The sequence below is a fragment of the Macaca thibetana genome, chromosome 1, assembly GCF_024542745.1.
Source record: "Macaca thibetana thibetana isolate TM-01 chromosome 1, ASM2454274v1, whole genome shotgun sequence".
NCBI classification, from domain to species: Eukaryota; Metazoa; Chordata; class Mammalia; order Primates; family Cercopithecidae; genus Macaca; species Macaca thibetana.
Window position 1 is genome coordinate 191,625,474 of NC_065578.1, and position 21,968 is coordinate 191,647,441.

The following is a 21,968-nucleotide window of genomic DNA, read 5'->3' on the forward strand; positions in this document are numbered from 1 at the left end:
ATGGCCATTTATAATGCTCCCTGACCCAAACTGATCTTTCTGTGTTCAAATATACACTGGCTACACTGCTAACAATTGCATGCAGACTATTCACCTATATATGAGACTAGGTCTCTTGCCTCCACTAGTTATCAGTATAGAAGTCGCTCAATTAATTAGCCTTATAGATCACACAGAAACCATCAAAATGCTCATCTGGATATTTTCAGTGAATTTTAAGGGTTCTGAGAATAATAATTTTTTCTTCCTTATTCATATTTTATAAATCATTTTCAGAGGGTAGTCTGGCAAAAAGCATCATATACTTTAAAAACCAATATCGTAGAAATATTCTATATATTTTTAAAAATGAGAAAAGACACAAAGTATAATTAAACTTTATTGAGATTTTACTGATTGAATATTTCATAATCTAGACAGTGATAGCACAGCACTTAAACTGCTTAAACTGAAAGGAAGTCTTTTCTTCCTTCCCAAGTCTTCCATTATTTTTCACAGGAGGTATAAGGAGTTAAAAAAAGAAAAAAAAAATATATATACATATATATTTAAACCACTCTCATTTTAAAAAGTGGGGGGTGGGTGGAGTGGGGAGGAAAGTTGAACAAATCACAATAATCAGCTCCTAGAGAGCTCTCAACACCAAGAAAAAATGTGTGACTCACTCCTTTCTATTCCTTTTCTCAGCTACATATTTAGTACAGTCCTTCAGCTGAACTACAAAAATTGGATCAAGTGACCCCTAATGCAGCTCACCTTTCTAAAATTCCATATACTTGATGCTAGAGGGAAGAATAGAAAGCATAGAAAAAAAGAAAGAAGATAATAAAGATTTTTGTACTCAAAGTGATAGTTAAAGCTCTTTGTGACAGACCTTTAAATAGTTATCTGTAAAAGATTTTTAAAAATGATGATCAACATTTTAGTCTGATACCCTTTGCTTATTATAGAAGGTTATATTTAAAACAGAGAGCACTAACCAAATTTCCATCACACCTGCTCTCCAAAATAAGGACCATGCAAATAACTTTTAAAATGTTCTTCTAAATAAATGACACTGTACAACTATGGCAAGCTACCTAATGTTTCTGGGCTAACAATTTTTCATCTGTCAGTAAGTGAACTAAGCAAAATGATGAACTGTACAGACTTTTAAACACAACTTTCAACTATATTAGTAACATGGTTGCTCTAGAAAACTAGGTCCTAAGTTACAACATGACTTAACATCACCTTATATTAGAGCATCTCAGAGTGTTTGGTGTACTTATGTATATAACACATTATAGCTCAATCTACACAAAAGGAATGTTGTTAACACATTGGTATTTTTTCTTTTTTAAAGACATACTTGATTCTTTGGGAATTCTATAGTTGTCTTTTAATTCTAATTTTAGTCATCTCAAATAAGTTAAGTTTCACTTAATTATAAAAAGGTTTTATATAAGAAAACAAAATCACCAACCATTCATGTTGAATTTGTAAAATGTGAGAGCTAAAACAACTTCTTACCAATACCAGGTTAATAAGATTAGTATTTATATGAAACCAAGCCCGCACACCCCAAACCTTCATCTTAAATGGAAAGCAGATGCTTTCAAAGGAAAAATAAAAAAACTCAGCTTTGATTACTTTTACTAATTATATTACAGCGCTCCTAAAAACAGATTTACTACCAACTCTTTCCCTGAGCTAAATATTGATCGCTACAGTAAATAAAACATGAAATAATGTACTAGATAGTAATAGCCAGGTTCCAATCCAAACTTGCCACATCTCAAACTGATTACTTACATTATTAACCAAAGTATCCTCCATCTTTGTGTTATTAGTAGCCACAGTGTTAGGCAGAGAAGAAGAGGGTGTAGTATAGTCTGTTACAGACTCCTGTGAAGTAGTAACAGAAAAAGAAAATACATTTTAAACTGAATTAATTGCTCACTTTTTTTTTTTTTTGAGTCTCGCTATCATGCGGGCTGGAGTGCAGTGGCATGATCTCAGCTCACTCCAACTTCTGCCTTCCAGGCTCAAGTGATTCTCGTGCCTCAGTCACTGAAGTAGCTGGGATTACAGGAATGAGCCACCATGCCTACTTAATTTTTGTATTTTTAGTAGAGATGGGGTTTTGCCATGTTGGCCAGGCTGGTCTCGAACTCCTGGTCTCAAGTGATCTGCCTGCCTCAGTCCACCAAAGTGCAGAGATTACTAGCATGAGCCACCACACCTGGCCAAATTGCTCACTTTCTAATGATAGCCTAATAGTTGTAAAGTTGTTCTGGAAGAAAGCAGGAGAAGACAGCAGACTTTAAGACACAACTCATTCAATTAATTAACTAACAATGGAATAATATGACACAGACTCACCACCAAAATGACAGCATTTCAACTACTGCTGCATTCTTGTACATTTAGTACTAGGAGACTCTGTCAATAGTACCAAATATTTATTTCTGTGGGTTATTACCCATGTTCATTCTATAGCTCACTATCAATTACTAAGATCTTAGTTGTTGCAATTACTTAGGTTTTAGGGTATACGCCTTATTTCCTGTCACAAATCTCATTTTGAAATATGGCAGAGTAGGACCACATAAGCTATTATTTTTTATTTTTATTTTTATTTTTTTTTTGAGACGGAGTCTCACGCTGTTGCCCAGGCTGGAGTGCAGTGGCACGATCTCGGCTCACTGCAAGCTCCGCCTCCCGGGTTCCCGCCATTCTCCTGCCTCAGCCTCCTGAGTAGCTGGGACTACAGGCGCCCGCCACCGCGCCCGGCTAATTTTTTTGTATTTTTAGTAGAGACGGGGTTTCACTGTGGTCTCGATCTCCTGACCTTGTGATCCGCCCGCCTCGGCCTCCCAAAGTGCTGGGATTACAGGCTTGAGCCACCGTGCCCGGCCAACATAAGCTATTATTTATATGATTTCAGTTGTATGGCAATTAAAAAGAGAATAATATTCAGATAATATAAAAAATTGCATGTAACTTTTTTCTCAGTGAGTTTATGTCCCAGAGTCAACATAAAATGGCAGATAGGTTTGCTATTCCCACAAGTGTCAGTTCCCATAGTTAATCAACATATCTTGTCTTAATGAGTATTTTTAGATACATGTTTCATTCAATGTGGTTCCTAAATGTGAGTTAACAGCCTCTAGTGCTCAACCAAAGAAACAGTTATCTGTTCCAACTGTGAAAGAAAACTGACTATACTGGAGTTACTAAAAGTCTGCCTTACTTCCTGACTTTAGAATGTCACCAGTGGGCAAGATAAAGTTCCACAGTAATTCTATTTATATTAAAAGTGATATAGAGCCATCTTTCAAAGTATTCCGATTTTGTGTAGATGTTTTTCACTTTAAACTACTCAAATAGTCCAGAATTTAGAGTAAGTTTCCTCAAAAAGAAATATAATTTGCTATAAAGAATTTCTTTAGATTACATATGCATACTAGGAAATAAAATCTTCTTTGTAGAAATAACCTCTAGAGTTATATGCCTCAGCAGGAAAAAAAAAAAGCAGACTGTTGCTGTTCTTCTCATTCATTTTAGACATGGTTTGCATCTACTGAACTGGAAATCCCTACATGTGGCTTACCTTTGCGTTAGTACCATATTCTGCAGATGATACCGAGATCATTGTTCCTATTTCAGCAGACATTTCTGAGACTGCTTTAGTTTCCTTTGTCGTGACAGGATCTGTGCTTCTGACTGTAGCTGGGCTTGGTTTCTCTTGTCCTTCTGGCTCCACCTGTTGGGCATCTTTTACTTTTCTATTTTTTAATGAACGTTCCTTTCCAATGGGACCAGGTTTATGTTCTTTGTTTTCTACTGGACTCAAATCTGGAAGCTAAAGTCAAATGTTTATGATAAAACTATGTTTATGATAAATGAATATCTTTCATCATTGCATCATGATCAAAGATATTCATTAAAACTAAGTTCAATTTTAAAACTATTATTTGCTCTTCATGTTATTGGCCTTCATAAAATTTTATCTGGATTATAAAGTATATTTACCTTCTGGGCTTTGATAGGTCCTGCCCGTGGCTGCTTCTGCCGCTGTTCTTTAGGTTCAGGTATCTTGTCAGCAGATTTTTCCGAAAGCACAGGAACAACTTCATTTTCATTTCCATTTGAAGCTGGAGCACCAAACTGAATTGTATCAGCTCCAATTTCAAGTCCACTTTCTTGACCATTCTTCGTTCCCTAGTAAAAGAATATTTTAAAACTTGCTTGCAAAGCATAGTTCAGATGTGACTGATTTATGAAGTACTATATAGTTTAAGTACAATAGAAGGTTTAAGGCAATCTACATATTAACTGAGACTGACGTTAATTATATTTTAGGAGAATTTTCTCTTAACTGTTGTTTATCTGAACAACTGAAAAATGAAACTCGCATAAGACTGAAGTTTTTAAAGTCCTGGCTCTCCTGAGTGTGATCATGGGCAAAGCACAGCTTCAAGCTGTTTCCTCATTTAAAACAATCGTAAAAGTAACACACAAAGACACCACTACCAACAAACAGATGAATGAACTGGAAATAAAAGACAGTAGTTGAGTGTCACCTGCTTCTCAGAAGTCTGCTTTGAAAATGAAATTTAAGAAATATAATACAAACTTTGCGACTGGTAACGTAGAGCACACATCTAAGCAATCAATCCACCAATTAAACAGTTAATTTGGGCCGGGCATGGTGGCTCACACCTGCAATCCTAGCACTTTTCGAGGCCAAGGTGGGCGGATCATGAGATCAGGAGTTTGAGAGCAGCCTGACCAACATGGTGAAACTCTGTATCTACTAAACACAAAAATTAGCTAGGTGTGGTGGCATGTGCCTGTAATCGCAGCTACTCAGGAGGCTGATGCAGGAGAATCACCTGAACCCAGGAGGCGCAAGTTGCAGTGAGTCTAGGTTGTGCCACTGCACTTCAGCCTGGGCGACAAAGCGAGACCCGTCTCAAAAACAAACAAACAAACAAACAAACAAAAAAACCCCAGCTAATTTGTTGAGCACCTTCTTTGTGCTAATCAGATGTGCTAATCAGTCTAACTGCACAATTTGCATTCTAGCAGGGAAAGCAAATAAAGAACTGAAAAGTCAGATAAGCAATATGCAAAAAGGGTTAAGAGACCAGCTACTAGACTGGTAGACACAGAAAGCCCCTGAGGAGGACACACTGACATTGAATGAGAAGACAAGATCAGTGGAATGAGTTTAGGGAGACCACATACCTAGGGTAAACATCAAGAACAAAAAAAGGTCAGTGAGGCTGAAGCATAGCAGGTATGGGGAACAGTTGTAGAAGACAGACAAGCAGGAGGTTAGGTGACCTAGGGCTTTGCTACAATTAATCTTTTCATGAAAAGACCAAAAAAAAAAAAAAAAAAAAAACTAGTGTCAAAATTCAACTAAAGCTTCTTTTAATAATTGAATCACTACTCCATGTCAATTTTGGCATTCCCAAACCTAGCATGGTCAATTACTACATAAGGTTAATGTTATATCTACCAGGATATAATGTCAAGAGTATGAACAAGGCATGTAATTCAGATTTATTTTTAATATCTAAATAGTCACCTTCAAATACAGTCATGTGCCATATAATGATGATGTTTAGCTAACGATGGACCACATATACAAGGGTGGTTCCATAAGATTATAATATCATATTTTTACTGTACCTTTTTCTATGCTTAGAAATACAAATACTTACCATTGTGTTACAACTGCCTACAATATTCAGTATAGTAATAAGCTGTATAGGTTTGTAGCCTAGGAGCCATAGGCTATACCATCCAGGTTTGTGTAAGTAGACTCTGATGTTCACACAATGACCCATTTCTCAGGATATATCTCTGTTGTTAAGCAACGCATGAATGTATTGGAAAATACTGACGTAAATTAGAATAAAAATTTCTTTGCTTTAGTCAATGTTGAAATTCTACAGTCAGTTAAGCTTAAGTGTACAGTTAGTATTAGAAAAGAAAATGATGCAGTAAGTAGATTGTGAAGGTTATTAACTGTATGTACAAAAATGTTAAGAACTTGTACATATTTAAATGAGTAGAAAAACAGAAAAATAACTGTCAAGTTAATGACTATTAGAGAATGTTATATCCTTTGAAATGAAAGTGTTTATGAAAAATACATAATACGAAGAATGATAAAAGTTTAGACAATATTATAATATCAAGTCTTTGTAAGGCTAGTTGGTGTAACTAACATTGATAACTTTAAGTAAAATAATCATTAAGAGCTCTATTTCACCAGAATAATCCAAGAAAAAGTCCATTAGGGAATTCTTTCCATCCTATGAAATATCAGCTTTGCTAATACAAAATTTTATCATGAGGAAAAACTCCAAAATAATGTATGACATTCACAAAAAATCAACTTCTATATAGAAAACATAAAGAACATAAAGACAATGAAGAAAAAAGTATGAGAAAAATGAGACACCACTAAAATATCTTGCTCCACCACTGACTGAAGGTAAGTGTAAACACCCATTTATCACTGTAAACTTGTAGAATGCCTGCAAGAAAAATCTTGCAGTTGGGAAACAATCTTCCACTCTGTCCTTCATACCAGCATGAAAAATCCTGAAATGCTCTCTATGACTAATCATAATGCTAATACCAACATGCAGAAGAAAAATTACTAAACTGAAACTCTTAAATATTGAATGCAGTGACTCTTGAGCTGTACAGAGTTCTCTGAAGAATCTGTAACATCAAAACAGATGATGAAGTCTATTCTAGACCTACTAAGTCAGAAAACTGGAGTGGAGACAGAAGTAGCAGGAAGACTTCTTTAACGAAAAAAAATTCTTTCAGCACCTATAGGCTATACAAAAATTAAAATAAAAAAATTAAAATCTCAACTATATTTTCTTCTACTGCCCTATTTTTTTTCTGTACTCCTTTATAGCAAAACGACATTCATATACAGTTGGCTCTCCTTATTTGCAGGTTCCACATCTGTGGATTCAACCCAGTATGGATGGAAAATATTCAGAAAAAAATAATAAATGGTTGTGTCAGTACTATACAAGAACAGACTGTTCTTTCTTGTCATTATTCCCTAAATAATATAGTGTAACAACAATTTACATAGCATTTACATTGTATTAGGTATATAATTAATCTAGAGATGATTTAAAGTACACAGGGAGGCTGTGAATAGGTTATATGAAAATACTGCTTCATTTTATATGAGACTTGAGCATCCCTGGGTTTTGGTTTATTATGGTGGTGAAAATCAATCTCCACAGATATGGAGAGAAAATGGTACTCATCTTTCCTTTCATTTTCTCTTAAACTCACTCTTTCATCCAGGCTTTCATCCCTACTACTCTACCAATAATGTTCTTATCAAAGTCATCAGTGACCATCATATAACTCCAACTATCAATTGAACACTTATATTAATTGACCTGCCAGCAGCCATCTGACACACTTAATCTATTCCTTCTTTGAACTTATCTTTCACTTGCCTTTTAGGATACTTCTCTAATCACTTAGCTTCTCTAATTCCTACATTTCCTGGAGTCAGAAAGCCCCAAGACTTAATTTTTGACTCTCTTTCCTAACTACTCTCATTCTCCCTTGGTAACCTTATACAATTCTATCACTTTAAACATCATCTATATGCTAACAATTTCAAATTCGTTATCTTCAAACTAGATGAACTCTTCTGAACTACAGACTCATATCCAACTACCTGACATTTCCACTAAGAGGTATAATAAGCATCTTAAATCTAACATGTCAAAAACTGAACTTCTTATCTTCACCCCGAACCGGATCCATTTAGAACGTTCCAATCTCAGTTACTGAAAATTCTAGTATTTCCTACTGTTCAACCCCAAAATTTTGGTGCTAACTTTGACTCCTCTGTCCCTTTTCATACCCCATTTAACATTTTAGTAAATCTTGTCAGCTTAATCTTCAAAATACTCAGAAACTAACTATTTCTCATGACCTTTCATGCCACTTCCCAGGTTTTAAGCTATCATCATTTGATTATTGTAATATCCTAACTTCTACTCTTGCCACCTATGGATTATTTTTCACAGACCACCCAGAATAATTTTAGAAGTCAGATCCTGTCACTCCTTGCTCAACATCCTCCAATGTCTTCCTACCTCTTCCATAGGCCCTGTAGGATCCACCTGCTACTCAGGTGTGACCTCCAACTTCATCTATTCTCTTTCCATCTCTTATTTCACTCCAGCCACATGGACTTCCCTGAACTTCCTCAAACAAACCAAGCGTGCTGCTGTCTCATGGCATTCGTATTTGCTACAATCTGAACCTGGTATCTCCTTTCCTCAGACATTCGAATAGCATGCTCTCTTATCTCCTTCAAGTCTTTAACTCAAGCATTATCTAAGTAGGCTTTTGTGGTCACCCTAAACTGTCTTTGTGAACCATGGAAAATTCCTTATGTACCTTCCCTGCTTTGTTTTTCTCCACAGTGCTGATCACCATTAAACACACAATATGTTTTTTTATTAGTGCTTTCTCCTCACAGGACAATGGAAGTTCCATGAGGGTAGGGCTTTCTGACTGTTTTTAGTACCAGTTTTGTAAGCCCACAGGTTAGAACACTACCTAGAATAGTGTGAGTGCTTAATAAATTTTCGTTTAATGAATGAATGAAGAATCACTGACCCCTAACAGTCATTTACCAGTATCACATTTGAGAAATTATGTTAGAATAACAATCTGCTATAAACAGTTTCTAAATACTTATATTACTTAAGTCCTCAAGATAGAAATATGGGAGAAAAGTCCAGAAAACAATAACTGCACTTTTATTTTCTGTATCATTAAAATCTTTGAGACTAAATTGAAAACAAGTGCTTAATGTCTAAAAGTGACACATCTTATAAATGTAAAGATGTAGCAGCCAAAGTATTCAAACCTCAACCCAGACCTAGTAAGTCATGAACTATGGGCATGGGGCTCAGCAATCTTAAGTTTTAATTGCCCTCCAGGTTAATTCTGAGGCATGTTATAAGTTTTGTTTTGCTTTCCAGATGGGGTCTTGCTCTATCACCTAGGCTGGAGTACAGTGGCACAGTTATGACTTTACTGTAGCCTTGACCTCCCAGGCTCAAGTGATAGTCCAACCTCACCTCCAGAGTAGCTTAGACTACAAAAGCACATGCCACCACAACCGGCGATTTTTTGTTTTGTATGTAGAGACAGAGTTTTCCTACATTGCCCAGGCGGGTCTCACTATGTTGCCCAGGCTGGTCTCAAACTCCTGGACTCAAGCAATCCTCCCACCATGCTAGGATTACAGGTATAAGCCACCACACCCGGCCACACTGAAGTGCTAGGGAAAACCCAGCACGCGGACCCCACCAATGCTGTTAAAAGCCTATTCCTACCTCTGATGAAGCAGCTGATCCAAACGATGTTAAGGGCTTATTCCATGCACTGACTGAAGGTGGCTGTGGTGGACTAATGGGACCTACTGGAAAGAAGAAGCCATAGGAAACACGATTAAGATTTAGAGTCTAATAATCTCTAACTCATTTAACCCTTTCCTTAATCTCCTATTGTTTGGCTATTACTAGCCAGCCAATAAAACAATCCCTTTTCAAATCACACTTACAAAGATTATGTATCAACATACAGGCATACCTCAGAAACATTGTGGGTTCAGTTCCACACCACTACAATAAAGCAAGTACTGCAATAAAGCAAGTCACATTAATTTTCTGGTTTCCTAGTGCATATCAAAAGTTCTGTTTCCATTATACTACAGTCTAATATGTAATAGCATCATGTCTTTAAAAAGGTACATACCTTAATTTAAAAAAAAAAAAAAAAAAAACTACCACTAAAAAAGAAGCTAATCATCATGTTAGTCTTTGAATCGTAATTTTTTTGCTGGTGGAGTCCTGCCAGTGGAGATGTCGATGGCTGCTAACTAACCAGGATGGTGTTTGCTGAAAGCTAGCATGGCTGTGGCATTACTTAAAATAAGACAACAATGAAGTTTGTAACATTGACTATTCCTTTCATGAATGACTTCTCTGTAGTATGTGATACTGTTTACCCATACGGTAGAACTTCTTTCAGAACTGGAGTCAATAGTCTCAAATCCCATTGCTGTTTAATCAACTAAGTTTATGTAATATTCTAGATCCTTTGCTGTCATTTCGACAAAGTTCACAGGCATCTTCACCAGGAGATTTCATCACAAGAAACAACTTTCTTTGCGTCAGTTATTTCCTCCACTGATGTCTTGAATTCCTCCAAGTCATCCGTGAGAGTTACAATCAATTTCTTCCAAACTCCTATTAATGTTGATATTGTGAAATCCTTCTATGAATCACTAATGTTCTCAAAGGAGTCTAGAATGGTAAATCCTTTCCACATGGTTTTCAAATTTCTTTGCCCAGATCTATCAGAGGAATCACTGTCTATGGAAGCTGTAGCCTTAGAAAATGTATTTCTTAAATAACAAGACTTGAAAGTCTAAATGCTCCTTGATCCATGGGCTGCAGAATGGATGCCATGTTGGAAGGCATGAAAACAACATAAATCTTCCTGTATTACCTTCATCACAATTCTAGGGTTTCCAGATGCCTTGTCAACAAGCTTATATTTTGAAGGAAAGCTTTTGAGCATTTTTCCCCCTGAGCAGTAGGTCTCAACAATGGGCTTAAAAATAATAGGTATGGGCTGGGCATGGTGGCTCATACCTGTAATTCCAGCACTTTGGGAGGCTGAGGTGGGTGGATCACCTGAAGTCAGGGGTTCGAGACCAACCTGGCCAACATGGCAAAACCTTGTCTCTACAAAAAATACAAAATTAGCCAGGCAGGGTGACGTGTGCCTGTAGTCCCAGATACTCAGGAGGCTGAGGCAGGGGGAACTGCTTGAACCCAGGAGGTGGAGGTTGCAGTGAGCCAAGATCGTGCCACTGCACTGTACTCCAGCCTAGGTGACAAGAGTGAAACTCTGTCTCAAAAAAAAAAAAAAAAAAAAATTAGGTATGCCATTTTGTAAACAGATGTGATGTCATCTAGGCTTTGTTGTTACATTTCTAGAATACAGGCAGAGTAGATTTAGTATAATTTTTAAGGGCTCTAGGATTTCAAACATGGTAAATGAGCACCGGCTTCAGCTGCAAGTCACCAGATAAATTAGCCCTTAACAAGGGAGTCAGCCTGTCCTTTTAAGCCAGGCATTGACTTCTCCTCTCTAGTCAGGAAAGGCCTAGATGGCATCTTCTTCCAATAGAATGCTGTTTCGTCTACATTAAAAATTTATTATTTAATGTAGCCCCCTTCATCAATTATCTCAGTTTTGGATCTTCTGGATAACTTGCTGCTTTACCTTGCACTTTAATGTGATAGAGGTGGCTGCTTTCCTTAAACTTCCTGAACCAACCTCTGCTAGGTTCAAACTTTTCTTTGGCAGCTTTCTCACCTCTCTCAGGCATCACAGAATTAAACAGAGATGGGGGTCTTGCTTCGGATTAGGCTTTGGGTTAAGGGAATGGTGTGGCTGGACTGACCTGCTACCCAGACCACTAAAACTCTGTATCAGCAATAAGATTGTTTTACTTTCTTATCATTAGTATTGATTACTGAAGTAGCACTTAACTTTTGACCTATCTTGGCTTTCACCATGCCTTCTTCACTGAGCTTAATCATTTCCAGCTTTTGATTTAAAGTCAGACGTACATGACTCTTCCATCCACTTGAACACTTAAAAGCCACTAGAGGGTTATTAATTGGCCTAATTTCAATACTGTTGTGTTCTTAAAGAATGGGGAGGTCCAGGAGAGGTAGAGACCAGGGTACAGCTGGTCAATGGAGTGGTCAGAACACACAAAACACTTATCAATTAAGTTCACCATCTTATTTGGGTGTTCACGGTACCCTAAAACAATTACAGTATCAAAGATAACCGACCACCATAACAGATAAATGATGAAAAATTTGACACATTCCAAGAATGACCAAAATGTGACACAGAACATGAAATGAGCACATGCTGTTGGAAAAATGACACCAGAAGACTTGCTTGACGCAGTTACCATGAACTTTTAATTTTTAAAAATGCAGTATCCACAAAGTGTAATCAAATGAGGTATGCATGTACAAGTCTCCCCCAAACATTGCCTATTATTTTCTCATCAACACAAAATTATTTCCATAAAATATAATATGCTTGTTAAACATGCTTAAAACAAAAATTTTAAGAAAGTTAAGAGAGGATTACTATTACTTTTTCCTACAATAAAAAAATGAGATGGCTAGAAAACACTTAATGAGTACATAAATAAAATTGAACAGAAACCTCAGTATTCCCATGCCATTCCCCACCCCTCACTTCTCTTTTGTAACTTACATTTCTTAGAGATATCATTCAGCACAGCTGGTGGGGCCACCTTGTTATCCCATAATTCAGCTGTCAGAGTGCCATGTGACTGTGGGGTCTGGATGGATTTTCCTGAGGCTACGTAATCTGTGCCATTAGGTGTTTGAGCTGAAGGCAGCCTAATTGACGGTGGCGGCTGTTTTGAAGACTGTGATGGAGTCTGTAGTGGATTCTGGACTGGTTTGTGGGTCTGTGTCTGAGTCTGGGCTGGAGCAGGTGGGGCGGAAGTTGGGGCTGAGACTGGGGTGGTGGCTGGGGCTGGGGCTGAGGCAGGGGCAAGTGGGACTGAGGCAGTTGGGGCTGAGGCTGGGATAGTTGGTGCTGTGAAGACTGGGGCAGCTGGGGAAGAGGCTGCTGGGGCTGGTGTTGGAGCTGAAGTTGGTGCTAGGGCCGAAGCAAGAATGGGAATTGAGGCTGAGGCAAGAATGGGGACAGAAGCTGGAGTTGAAACTGAGGCAAGGATGGGGGTTGGAGCTGGGGCTGAGGCTGGAGCTGAAGAAGAGGTTATAGCTACAGCTGAAGTAGAGGCTGGAACTGAAGCTGAGACTGAGGCTGAGGCTGAAACAGGAGCTAAGGGTGAGGCTGGAACTGGAGCTGAGGTTGAGGCCAGAACTGGAACTAAAGTTGAGGCCGGAACTGGAGCTGAGGTTGAGGCTAGAACTGGAGTTAAGGTTGCTGGAACTGCAGCTGAGGTTGAGGCTGGAACCGAGGCTGAGGTTGAAGGTGGAAGTGGAGCCGAAGCTAGAGGTGGAACTGAGGCTGAAGACTGTGCTTGCTGGATTCCTGTAGCCTGTTTTTTGGCAAATCTTGGAGGAAGCTTAGAAGTCTGGCTTCTTCCTTTTTCATTTGCATTCTTTTTGTTCCAGACCTTAAAAAATTAACAGGGATAATTTTTGTCAAAAATGCAGCTGAAAGCAACAGTTCATAAATGCAACTTTTAACAAAACTAACTCCCACTAACTTGGCTGCTTTACTTTGCAAAATAGGTACTCAAACTACAAAATGTCAGGGTTGCTAATAAGATTTTAAATGATGAGAAGCCAAGATGATATTGAGACAAAAGACAAATAGGTATTGTACATTCTCGACATACCAGTACACAATTCTGAAATTCAAGAACTAAGAAAGTTTGCAGTAAATTCATTTGGCAACAAACCTTAACTAAGCTAACAAAATGCGACTTACAGTCTTAACTCATATATTTGCCACAGACATTAATTTGGGCAGTGTGGCTGGTATGTTATGATACAGGGGAGATGCACTACTATTTTACCTTCCTAAATAAATGACTTCTGAAAATTTGGTTCCAAAGGTTATATGCAATTAAACGAATAATTTATCTTGATTCACACTGTGTATTTAAATGAACTAATATAGATTACAACAGATACTTTTGTAGGCCAGGAATCCAAAATCTACTGGTTCGTGACATTTGTGTTCATTAGCTTTCCAAGATAATTTAAAATCAACTCAACTTTGCCTTGGGGCAAATAAGGTATCCCTAGTATACAATATGTTGTTAAAGTAAAGATGGTCTTGAGGAAGTAGCAGTTGCCATTCCAAGATGGTCAAATAGGAAAGGCTCCGGTCTTCAGCTCGCAGTGTGATCAACGCAGAAGATGGGTGATTTTTGCATTTCCAACTGAGATACCTGGTTCATCTCACTGGGACTGGTTGGACAGTGGGTGCAGTTCAAGGAGGGTAAGCCAAAGCAGGGCGGGACATCACCTCACCTGGGAAGCACAAGGGGTCAGGGGATTTCCCCTTCCTAGTCAAGGGAAGCCATGACAGACTGTACTTGGAAAATCAGGACTCCCGCCCTAATACTGCACTTTCCCAATGGTCTTAGAAAACGGCAAATCAGGAGATTATATTCCGACCCACGAAGCCTTGCTCACTGCTAGGGCAGCAGTCTAAGATCAAAGTGCGAGGTGGTAGCTTGGCTGGGGGAGGGGTGTCCGCCATTGCTGAGGTTTCAGTAGGTAAACAAAGCAGCTGGGAAGCTCGAACTGGGGGAAGCCCACCCGCATTTCAACCAGGTCTGCCTGCCTCTGTAGACTCCACCTCTGGGGGTAGGGCATAGCTGAATAAAAGGCAGCAGAAACTTCCGCAAACTTAAATGTCCCTGTCTGACTGCTCTGGAGAGAGCAGTGGTTCTCCCAGCATGGTGTTTCAGCTCTGAGAACAGACTGCCTCCTCAAGTGGGCCCCTGACCCCCGTGTAGCCTAACTGGGAGACACCTCCCAGTAGGGGCTAACACCTCACATAGCCAGGTGCCCCTGAGACAAAGCTTCCAGAGGAAGGATCAGGCAGCAATATTTGCTGTCCTGCAATATTTGCTATTCTGCAGCCTCTGCTGGTGATACCCAGGCAAACAGGGTCTGGAGTGGACCTCCATCAAACTCCAACAGACCTGTAGCTGAGGGACCTGGCTGTTGCAAGGAAAAGTAACAAACAGAAAGGAACAGCATCAACATCAACAAAAAGGACATCCACACCAAAACCCCATCTGTAGGTCACCATCATCAAAGATGAAAGGTAGATAAAACCACAAAGATGGGGAGGAACCAGAGCAGAAAAGCTGAAAATTCTAAAAAGCAGAGCGCCTCTTCTGCAAAGGATCGCAGCTCCTTGCCAGCAATGGAACAAAGCTGGATGGAGAATGACTTTGACGAATTGACAGAAGTAGGCTTCAGAAGGTTGGTAATAACAAACTTTTTCGGCTAACGTAGGATGTTCAAACCCATTGCAAGGAAGCTAAAACCCTTGAAAAAAGATTAGACGAAAGGCTAACTACAATAAACAGCGTAGAGAAGAACTTAAATGACCTGATGGAGCTGAAACCATAGCACGCGAACTACGTGACACGTGCCCAAGCTTCAGTAGCTGATTCGACTGAGTGGAAGAAAGGGTATCAGTGACTGAAGATCAAATTAAAGAAATGAAGTGAGAAGAAAAGTTTAGAGAAAAAAAGAGTGAAAAGAAACGAACAAAGTCTCCAAGAAATATGGGACTATGTGAAAAGACCAAATCTACATTTGACTGGTGTACCTGAAAGTGATGGGGAAAATGGAACCAAGTTGGAAAACATTTTAGGATATTACACAGGAGAACTTCCCCAACCTAGCAAGGCAGGCCAACATTCAAATTCAGGAAATACAGAGAACACCACAAAGATACTCCTCGGGAAGAGCAACCCCAAGACACATAGTAGTCAGATTCACCAAGGTTGAAATGAATGAGAAAAATGTTAAGGGCAGCCAGAGAGAAAGGACGGGTTACTCTCAAAGGGAAGCCCATCAGACTAACAGCAGATCTCTCCACAGAAACTCCACAAACCAGAAGAGCGGGAGCCAATATTCAACATTCTTAAAGAAAAGAATTTTCAACCCAGAATTTCATATCCAGCCAAACTAAGCTTCATAAGTGAAGAAGAAATAAAATCCTTTACAGACAAGCAAATGTTGAGAGACTTTGTCACAATCAGGCCTGCCTTACAAGAGCTCCTGAAGGAAGCACTAAATATGGAAAGGAACAAGTGGTACCAGCCACTGCAAAATCATGCTAAATTGTAAAGACCATCGATGCTAGGAAGAAACTCCATCAATTAATGGGCGAAACAACCAGCTAACATCATAATGACAGGATCAAATTCACACATAACAACATTAACCTTAAATGTAAATGGGCTAAATGCCCCAATTAAAAGACACGGACTGGCAAACTGGCTAAAGAGTCAAGACCCATCAGTGCGCTGTATTCAGGAGACCTATCTCACGTGCAGAGACACACATAGGCTAAAAATAAAGGGATGGAGGATGATCTACCAAGCAAATGGAAAACAAAAAACGCAGGGGTTGCAATCCTAGTCTCTAATGAAACAGAGTTTAAACCAACAAAGATCAAAAGAGACAATGAAGGCCATTACATAATGGTAAAGGAACCAATTTAACAAGAGCTAACTATCCTAAGTATATATGCACCCAATACAGGAGCACCCAGATTCATAAAGCAAGTCCTTAGAGACCTACAAAGGGACTTAGACTCCCACACAATAATAATGGGAGACTTTAACACCCCACTGTCAATATTAGATCAACAAGACAGAAGGTTAACAAGGATATCCAGGACTTGAACTCAGCTCTGCACCAAGTGGACCTAATAGACTTGTACAGAACTCTCCACCCCAAATCAACAGAATATACATTCTTCTCAGCACCACACTGCACTTATTCCAAAATTGACCACATGGTTGGAAGCACTCCTCAGCAAATGTAGAAGAACAGAAATCACAACAAACTGTCTCTCAGACCACAGTGCAATCAAACTAGAACTCAGGATTAAGAAACTCACTCAAAACCGCTCAACTACATGGAAACTGAACAACCTGCTCCTGAATGACTACTGGGTACATAACGAAATGAAGGCAGAAATAAAGATGTTCTTTGAAACCAATGAGAACAAAGACACAACATACTAGAATCTCTGGGACACAATGAAAGCAGCGTGTAGAGGGAAATTTATAGCACCAAATGCCCACAAGAGAAAGCAGGAAAGATCTAAAATCGACACCCCAACATCACAATTAAAAGAACTAGGAAAGTGACAGCAAACAAATTCAAAGCTAGCAGAAGGCAAGAAATAACTAAGATCAGAGCAGAACTGAAGGAGACAGAGACAAAAAAAACCCTTCAAAAAAAATCAATGAATCCAGGAGCTGGTTTTTTGAAATGATTAACAAAATTGATAGACTGCTAGCAAGACTAATAAAGAAGAAAAGAGAGAAGAATCAGACAGACACAATAAAAAATGATAAAGAGGATATCACCACCTATCCCACGGAAATACAAACTACCATCAGAGAATACTATAAACACCTCTACGCAAATAAACTAGAAACTCTAGAAGAAATGGATACATTCCTGGACACATACACCCTCCCAAGACTAAACCAGGAAGAATCTGAATCCCTGAATAGACCAGTAACAGGCTCTGAAACTGAGGCAATAATTAATAGCCTACCAACCAAAAAAACTCCAGGACCAGACGGATTCAGAGCTGAATTCTACCAGAGGTACAAAGAGGAGCTAGTACCATTCCTTCTGAAACTATTCCAATCAATGGAAAAAGAGGGAATCCTCCCTAACTCATTTTATGAGGCCAGCATCATCCTGATACCAAAGCCTGGTAGACACACACAAAAAATATAATTTTAGACCAGTATCCCTGATGAACATCGATGTGAAAATCCTCAACAAAATACTTGTCAACCAAATCCAGCAGCACATCAAAAAGCTTATCTAACAAGATCAAGTTGGCTTCATTCCTGGGATGTAAGGCTGGTTCAACACATGCAAATCAATAAACGTAATTTATCACATAAACAGAAGCAAAGACAAAAACTACATTATCTCAATAAATGCAGAAAAGGCCTTCGACAAAATTCAACAGCCCTTCATGCCAAAAACTTTCAATAAACTAGGTATTGACGGAATGTATCTCAACATAATAAGAGCTATTTATGACAAACCCACAGCCAGTATCATACTAAATGGGCAAAAAACTGGAAGCATTCCCTTTGAAAACTGGCACAAGACAGGGACGCCCTCTCTCATCACTCCTATTCAACACAGTGTTGGAAGTTCTGGCTAGGGCAATCAGGCAGGAGAAAGAAATAAAGGGTAGCAATTAGGAAAACAGGAAGTCAAACTGTCCATGTTTGCGGATGACATGATTGTATATTTAGGAAACCCCATCGCTGATAAGCAACTTCAGCGAAGTCTCAGGATACAAAATCAATGTGCAAAAATCACAAGCATTTTTATACACCAATAACAGACAGAGAGCCACATCATGAGTGAACTCCCATTCACAATTGCTTCAAAGAAAATAAAATACCTAGGAATCCAACTTAACAAGGGATGTGAAGGACGTCTTCAAGAACTAGAAACCACTGCTCAACGAAATAAAAGTGGACACAAACAAATGGAAGAACATTCCATGTTCACGGATAGGAAGAATCAGTATCATGAAAATGGCCATATTGCCCAAGGTAATTTATAGATTCAAAGCCATCCCCATCAAGCTACCAATGTCTTTCTTCACAGAATTGGAAAAAACTACTTTAAAGTTCATACAGAAACAAAAAAGAGCCTGCATTGCCAAGACAATCCTAAGCAAAAAAAACAAAGCTGGAGGCATCACGCTACCCAACTTCAAACTATACCACAAGGCTATAGTAACCAAAACAGCATGGTACTGGTACCAAAACAGAGATACAGACCAACGGAACAGAACAGAGGCCTCAGAAATAATACCACACATCTACAACCATCTGATCTTTGACAAACCTGACAGAAACAAGAAATGGGAAAACGATTCTCTATTTAATAAATAGTGCTGGGAAAACTGGCTAGCCATATGTAGAAAGCTGAAACTGGATCCCTTCCTTACAACTTATGCAAAAATTAATTCAAGATGGATTAAAGACTTAAATGCTAGACCTAAAACCATAAAAACCCTAGAAGAAAACCTAGGCAATACTATTCAGGACAAATGCATGGTCGAGGAGTTCATGACTAAAACACCAAAAGCAATGGCAACAAAAGCCAAAACAGACAAATGGGATCTAATTAAACTAAAGAGCTTCTGCACAGCAAAAGAAACTACCATCAGCATGAACAGGCAACCTATAGAATGGGAGACAATTTTTGCAATCTACCCATCTGACAAAGGGCTAATATCCAGAATCTACAAAGAACTTAAAACAAATTTACTAGAAAAAAATCAAACCACCCCATCAGAAGTGGGCAAAGGATATGAACAGACACTTCTCAAAAGAAGACATTTATGCAGCCAACAGACACATGAAAAAATGCTCATCATCACTGGCCATCAGAGAAATGCAAATCAAAACCACAGTGAGATACCAACTCACACCAGTTAGAATGGCAATCATTAAAAAGTCAGGAAATAACAGGTGTTGGAGAGGATGTGGAGAAACAGGAACACTTTTACACCGTTGGTGGGAGTATAAACTAGTTCAACCACTGTGGAAGACAGTGTGGTGATTCCTCAAGGATCTAGAACTAGAAATACCATGTGACCCAGCCATCCCATTACTGGGGATATACCCAAAGGATTATAAACCATGCTGCTATAAAGACACAGCACATGTATGTTTACTGCAGTACTATTCACAATAGCAAAAACTTGGAACCAACTCAAATGTCCATCAATGACAGACTGGATTAAGAGAATGTGGCACATATACACCATGGAATACCATCCAGCCATAAAAAAGGATGAGTTCATGTCCTTTGTAGGGACATGGATGAAGCTGGAAACCATCATTCTCAGCAAACTATCGCAAGGACAGAAAACCAAACACTGCACGTTTTCACTCATAGGTGGGGACTGAACAATGAGAACACTTGGACACAGAGGGGAACATCACACACCAGGGCCTGTTGTGGGATGGAGGAGGAGGGAGGGATAGCATTAGGAGAAATACCTGATGTAAATGATGAGTTAATGGGTGCAGCATACCAGCATGGCACATGAATACATATGTAACAAACCTGCACGTTGTGCACATGTACCCTAGAACTTAAAGTATAAAAAAAAAAAAGAAAAAAAAGATGGTCTTTGCTATAAGTCAAAATATAAGGAGCTACAGTCCTTATATTTTATTTAAAATTTCCTTTGATTCTGGTCAAAACGATTTAAAGTTGGGAAGATGATGTCACTCTTAACACCTGAATAATGAATACAGTCTTGACATTACAAGTAGATAAAAACCTTGAACATTTGCTGATACACTTTGGGCAACAAATGTAAATAACCAGCAACAAGCTGAAACCAGATTTAAACCTGTATGACTTGTTCTTCCTTCTTTCGGCGTTCTTCATCCTGTAAACGTTTTTGTTGTTTTTTGGATACCACTTCAGTAAAACCATCATCATTCAAATTTGACTGGGGATCTTCAATTACTGTTACTTCAGGATGATCATCAATTATAACAACACCTGTGGGTGTGGAAAAGGATTTAAGATATTTTCTCTTTTTCAAATGTTTCCCACCCTATAGCATGGCCATTCATTGTAAAGATTTGAAAAGATTTCATACACTTAAAAGTTAAAAATAAAAATCCTAAAACTGGCCAGGTGCAATGTCTCACGTCTGTAATCCCAGCACTTTTGGAGGTCAAGATGGGCATACTGCTTGAGGCCAGAAGTTCGAGACCAGCATGGCCAACATGACAAAACCCTCTCTCTACTAAAAATACCAAAATTAGACGAGTGTGGTGGTATACACCTGTAGTCCCAGATACTTGGGAGGCTGAAGCACAAGAATCATTTGAACCTGGAAGGTGGAGGTTGCAATGAGCTGAGACCATGCCACTGCATTCCAGCCTGAGTGACAGAGTGCGACTCTGTCCAAAAAATCCTAAAAATATCGTTTTAAATGATATAGTTAAGTAATATAGTGGTAATGCCTTAAAAAAGAAACAAAATCAAAATTTTCCTATGAACTAACCTCTCTCTCTTAGCCTCAGATCTGTATAGTGCTTTAAAAGATCTACAAAACATTCTACCTCATTTGCATCTAACCATTCTAAGAGGTGGCTGTTACTATTATTTTTCTTTTTCAAAAAATGAAATAAACTGGCTTAGTGCTTCAGCATATTGGGAGGCCGAAGTGGGAGGATCATTTGAGGCCAACAGTTTCACACCAGCCTGGGCAACATGGGGAGACCCTGTCTCTACTTTAAAACCAAACATATAAATAAATAAATAATGTTTTAAAAAATGAAATAAGCTGATTTAAGGTAAGATGACCGGCCTAGATGGTCTTATGACTCTTAATGTCTCTGTTTTATGTAGACCCTTGTCTACAGTGTGGAGTTTTAAAAAATAAATGTGTTATGGGCAACGTAGTGAAACCCTGTCTCTAGAAAAAACGTAAAAATTAGCTAGGTGCACGCCTGTGGTCCCAGCTACTCGGGAGTCTGAGGTAGAAGAATGACTTCAGTTGGAGGAGTTGAGACGGCAGTGAGCTGAGATCATGCCACCGCACTCCAGCCTGGGAGAGCGAGACCCTGTCTCAATCAATCAATCAATTAAAATAAATAAATGTGTAAGCTGTGTGTGAATGTAAGATGGCATAGGTGAACACATACCAAAATCATCTAGGTGATGAATAACTCAAGATCATTTTTCAACTTCTTTTCCCACTAACCATTACTTTGTCTATCTTAAAATTATCCTATATCCCAGTCAGTACGTGAAATATAAATCCATCAAATAATATTTCCAAGAAAAATTAAATTACTTCAGGTAATGTAATTTTTTATTATAGGTATAATATCTGAACAATAAGTGTAAGTATCGAGAAAGAGTGAAGCAATTTAAAGAAATTATTTAATTTTCAAACAATATACAATATTTTAATTGGAAATTACACATACAATAAAAATATTTTTCTTGGAAACAATTAAGTATACAATTCAGGATGGTGATAACTTGTTGGGTACAGCAACAAGGGAAGGTGAT

The 21,968-nt window shown here is 38.6% G+C and overlaps 1 protein-coding gene across 9 annotated transcripts in view; it reads right to left on the bottom strand.

The window, feature by feature from the left end:
• Positions 1–21,968, bottom strand: part of PRRC2C (proline rich coiled-coil 2C) — a 103,837-nt gene that overhangs the window by 22,446 nt on the left and 59,423 nt on the right. For 7 of the 9 annotated variants that reach the window (XM_050767641.1, XM_050767619.1, XM_050767631.1 and 4 more), the window contains exons 18-23: positions 20,287–20,441; positions 12,385–13,282; positions 9,405–9,490; positions 4,018–4,206; positions 3,596–3,847; positions 1,795–1,887 (exon numbers count right to left, since the gene is read on the bottom strand). In XM_050767641.1, coding sequence (XP_050623598.1) covers positions 1,795–1,887; positions 3,596–3,847; positions 4,018–4,206; positions 9,405–9,490; positions 12,385–13,282; positions 20,287–20,441 — 1,673 coding nt within the window. The remainder of the gene's footprint in view (positions 1–1,794; positions 1,888–3,595; positions 3,848–4,017; positions 4,207–9,404; positions 9,491–12,384; positions 13,283–20,286; positions 20,442–21,968) is intronic. The other 2 variants (XM_050767616.1, XM_050767651.1) reach the window with 2 other exon arrangements.